We start from the raw sequence: 5,212 nt of genomic DNA, 5'->3' as shown, positions 1-5,212 counted from the left end.
GGGCACCAGTGCAGCCACCTCACTAGCGGGCATCTTGTTACCCTCCATTTTGGCGCGTGCCTCCAACATGCCCACAACGTGACTGAATAGTACATGATCCAAGTTCTTTCATATGACAGGGCAAAGCACGTCAAACTTGGAGCGATTGGAAGAAGCCCTGGCAGCTCATCCATGATCGTTTTCCACCATTGGAAGGAAGGAAAGGCTTTCCGGCATCTTCAATGCCGACTTATGACCGCCACTCCGGATTGTTTTTTGTTTTTTTGAGTTTCGGCACAAAATATTGGCTTTTGACGTTTCGTGACAATACAAACTTTCAGCTTGCCGCCGGCAACTCGGGGATACATGGCATGTACCACATTGGTGGCAAGTACGTATCTGATACGCCTTGTAAGTTACCACTACATGTACATACCTTTTTAGCGAGCCGATCCAGCGCGGGCGGCCCCGAGGAATTGGTGTCGCGCTAGTCAGGAACAGTGAGCGGCCATACGTTCGTGCTAGTTTAGTGCCAAAGAAGACACACTAAAACAAAGGGAAAACAAAGGGCATAAAAAGCTTAAGACCCTTTTCTCTGGTAGCGGCCTGCCACCAAGTTTCTTGTTGTACACTACCGACCTGAACCGTCAGTTCGGTAAGGGGAACCGGGTACACAAATCGGGTATTCCTTGCGCTGCGCTGCCAAATCGACGTGGGCCTCGCGACATCAAGCGCAACAACAATTGGGAGAAAAAAAAGATGGAGAGTGAGCTGTGTCTTGTCGGTGAATCGAAAAATCCAGTCACATTTGGTTATTTCCAATCCCTCTTGCCTGCCTGGCTCGCCTGGATCGCCTGGGTTCAACAAAAACTTACTATGTAGGTACATACATGCGCTTACATACGTCCATCGATTGTGGATGCCAAAAATGAGCCTCGTGACGGCAAAAATGATGGGCAATGCAACATGACAAGCGATGCTGCTCGCAAGATGCCTGTCCTTTTCTTTTCTCTCCGGGTGGATTACCAGCCTCCAAGAAGAGAAAAAGACGGGGACTTGTACGGGATTGGAGGCATCTAGTGTAGGGGTGCCGGTCAAAAATTGGACACAGAGAAAAAAAGTGGCCCCTGCGGGCGGAGATACCCGACTTGACTTCCGACTTCCATTGTATCGATCATCACAACGACGACAGTTCATATTCATGAGAAGGGAACTTCAACGTCAATCAATCCGAGGCGCGCGCGCGCTCGATGAATATTGGATGACCAACTGATTCTTACCAATTACCGATGAAGGCAAACTGACCTCAACTTGAAGGAAACATTTCATGGCCCTCTCTGCAGGCAACAAGTTTTTTTTGATTGAAATTCTGTACATAGCAGTGTGTGCAGTGTCTCAAACATGAAGGAATGGAAGCTACTCTAGCTAGCTACATACAAGAAAAATTGATACGGAAGTGTAAATGCGGACGGACGGGCGGGCGGACTTATCCGAATATCTGGGTGCGTCTAGGCGGGCCGAGAGCTCGGGCCCCTTTGAGCAAGAAGGACTGAAAGATTACCGGTACCTCTACGGCGGGATAACAAAGTTCCCAATAACAACGACCAACTTTGTGAAGCTGAAAGCAGAACAATAATATTCTTTTACAGTTTTTTATCATTTGATACTACCTTCTATCATAATTGCCGTCAACACAAAATGCGTGCTTTTGTAGTGTAAATTCTTGGGTGCCTGTAGTTACGGACACGAAGAGTTAGTGCTTAATTAAAGCCATGGCGTATCCGGCCGGACGCCGTGATGTCGATGCGGTGGGTGCACTCTTGAACCGTAACTAGTGAACCATCACCACCTTTACGTCTTCCTCACACTTGCTTCGGAAAACTGGTTAGTAACATACGTAGTATAGTGGACTGTACAACCTCAACGTCAGAGGCCCTTCTGTCCGTCCGCCTGCCTGTCTCATAGCGGGCGGGGAGCGGGAACCGAACGAGTCTCGGCTGGAAAGCCGCATGGAACTTGGAAGGGGAAGGGAAGGAGTCCAGGGTTCAGGCAGGCGGGAGGGAAGAAATAGCTTCAGTTCCGTTGCACAGCTTTTCTTTCTTTCCACCTTTTCCGTCCCCAGTGTTGTTAGACAAAAATGGGTTGCCACGTGTGTAAATACGTATCCTTGATCATATTAAGTCTCAAAAAGTCTGCGATACCTACCTACGTACCTATGTATTTTGCGTAGCTGTCTCCTTGAATTATTCGATGATTTCTGTTTCACATTCGCTGTCTTTGTCTTTTGGTGATGCTACCTATCTCCAAGTTTGGTGTTTTATTGTTCTGCTTCTGGATACCAGCAGTACATACCTCACTATATCAACTTCGATACCACTTATGTCTGAGGCGCATGTAGAGGCATTGTAACATCGCGGTATGTGATAATATCCTGCTTCAACTGTTCGTAGTGAGTGAGGTAGTATAGTGTATATTGAATGCTCATTCTCAGCTTTGAAATTGGGTAGTTGCCCAGGTAGGTAGATATAGCCAAGAAAGTGCGAGCAACAACACAAAACCTTTCCCATCTCGCGTTACACACACACGCGCGCGCGCGCGCGCAACCTAAGTTTTGACATTCGGCAAGTTCCATTGCTCAAACGCAGGAGCGCGGCGTCCTTAGTTTCCACGGACTCGGAAACCGGACAGCCAGCCAGCCTTAAGAACGTCAGTACTAGCACCTGGGATTTCATTCATCTCACACAGATCCCAGCCCTCCATCACCTACGCAACGACACAAGTTAGTGCGGTCCCAGCAGTCCGGGTCGCCTATTTTCCATCCCAAGATTGCGGAGATCTGGTCTTGAATGGTACGGCCCTCCACGCTCAACGGTGCTCGTTCGGTTGCTGCCCGCAAGTGAAACTTCGTGCTTTGTGACTGGTGGGTTGTTAGTTTTGCGGCTGGCTCAGGTAGCTTGACTACGGGTGAACGTATGTTCTCTGAGTGCACTAAGAAACACTCAAATAGACAATACGAGATAGGCCTAAAATTTTAAGTTTTCGTTCCCAAGACCTTGGTTGCGTCTCGAACATGCCCGAACAAAGCGCATCGCCTAATGTGCTATCATTTTCGAATCGTGATGTAGTGGTCTTTCAGCATTTCTTCGGCTCTGTGGTCATCAAAGGTTCAAGTTTCAACACGGTCACCGCTTGGGTGTCTGGCACATACTTCAAAACAACGGTGGTCTTTCTCGTCATCACCCGCAGATGTGTCCACATTCTCTTTCGGCAAAGACGATGACAGATGTCCTTCCGGACCGTCATCATCACATGCGGTGGTGCGCAGGCAGTCGTTTGGAGCTACGCAATCTCCGCTATCGATCAAGCTACGACGCCCGGCGCCATCTCCATACAGCGGACGGGGAACCGGGTCCGGTGGGGATAAGTCCTCTCCAGCTCCAAGCTCGGTCCCGCTTCGCTGCCTTTCTGACGGCGCTACGCTAACCACCGGAAATCACAGGGCCGCGGCGCTAGCTCATTGGCATGCCCCTAACAACGAGTCCATTCCGAATAATCTCGCGGAGGTTTGCGAAACCCTTTTACACGAGGGTTAGGTGCTTGTGGGTGCTCTCCTCAACCGTCGGATTTCCACTTGCCACATGAACGACCTGAAACCCTCACTACGGCTCCCGAATATTGCGGGCTCAAGCCATAGGCACCAAGGCATGGTTGTCCATCCGTGCGGCTTCAGGTTTTCTTGACGAAAAAGTACGTTCTAGGCAAGGTTAGCATTGGCATAGAAATCAAACCAAGCAAATCAGGGCAAAGCGGGAGGGTTGCGAAGAAAAGGGTCTGGCACTCAACCCCGACGGCTAGGAGGTGCCGTACTTGAGAAATGGGGAATGGAAAGCTCGCCGCTCGAGGCGATTGGATCGTGATGTATGTGGAGAGAGAGTGTGTGTGTGAGCAGGATGGCGGCACGAGTGAGAGGAAGGTGTCACGCTTCAGCGCTGATCATTGTAGCTCATCCTTTTTCTCCTGGGTCATCCCTTCCTAGTGTATGGGTATGATGGGCAGCTCTCGTGCCTCCTGCGGACACTTGAGTTCCTCAAACCTGCCGGCCGCAGGGCTGCGCTGGGTTGGCGGTTGGGTTGACAGGGCCCAGTGTCCTCGCGGCAGCAGGAAGAAGCAGAAAGATGAAGAATGCCAGCGTTGAGGCCCTGAACTTTGAATCGTGGCCAACACAACGTTGGTTTGGGCGACTCTGGTCCGTGTCGTGCCGCCCCAGAGAGTGAAGCCAGAGCTGGCTGGTGTCTCAGGCTCCTCACTGCCTCAGGTCCAACGCCGGGCAATCAAAGTCGCCTTTGTCTCGAGGCAGAGCCCTGTCTCTTGTTCGTTTTGTTTGCGGTCTGCCTCCATTTGGAACTGCAGCAATGTTCTTGGCCTCTCCTCTAGTCAGACCATACGGGCAGGTCTCGAAGCGATCTGCTGCTGGGGCTAGCCGCTCGTTGCTGGAGTGCCTCGGCCCATTGGGCATCATCCACATATCAGCACCAGCACATCGTAGGGTCCTTGACCGGGGTCATCGCCGTGACTCCGCTTGTCCTCACCCCCTCTGCGAACAGAACCCCCGTGCTGGGTCCGTTTTGATTTTGCCGGATGCCTTTTGTCTTGTTGCGGCCTATCTGGCCGGCAAGGTTGAATCCCCATTGAGTTCGATACTCTTGTCGCTTTACGCGACAATGATGGAGGAGACGGGGGTTTGGTTGAGCTGATGGAATCGGCACCTCTATAGAACATTTCCAGTTCCGCGCTCCTTCGATTGAGCGTGAACATTGGCGATGATGATGATGATGATGCTGTGTAGCAGAGTAAAGAGAGCGGAGGGGAACACGATCTGCCGCTCCAATTTGAAGCCTCCATTTTGCCATGCTGATCGAAAACACCGCATATGGACTTGCATTATTTGATCCGCGCGCATCAAGGCAAGCGGCTACCGTACTTGCCGTCCTAGGTAGCGCCAGTATGTTCAAGAAAAGCTTCAAGGTCCGTCGTCGAGTGCTTCCTCAATCGCGGTGAGAAGGGCAGGAACCATCAACAAGAGATGAGGAATTCACACTTTTGGTCCCCTAGGTATGGAAAGTGCAGCCCGCATTATCTCCACCCTTTTTGGGCAAGGTCGGCGAGCAGGGAGGGCACGCTGGTACCTACACACCCCGCCCGCTTCGAGGTCTTTGTTGAGTACAACCTTGGA

General features: G+C 51.2%; 1 protein-coding gene across 1 annotated transcript; it reads left to right on the top strand.

Moving 5' to 3' along the window:
* Positions 1 to 221: 221 nt before the first annotated feature.
* On the top strand, positions 222 to 470 carry SMAC4_13678 (uncharacterized protein; the record flags this gene model as incomplete). The annotated part of the gene is made up of 1 exon (XM_066091537.1): positions 222 to 470. The coding sequence occupies one exon, from the start codon at positions 222 to 224 to the stop codon at positions 468 to 470; it is 249 nt and encodes an 82-aa protein (XP_065946952.1).
* Positions 471 to 5,212: the final 4,742 nt, after the last annotated feature.

Source organism: Sordaria macrospora, chromosome 4 (genome assembly GCF_033870435.1).
Source record: "Sordaria macrospora chromosome 4, complete sequence".
Taxonomy (NCBI): Eukaryota; Fungi; Ascomycota; class Sordariomycetes; order Sordariales; family Sordariaceae; genus Sordaria; species Sordaria macrospora.
Note: the sequence above shows the minus strand (reverse complement) of the source record. Positions and strands in the feature narration are given on the sequence as shown.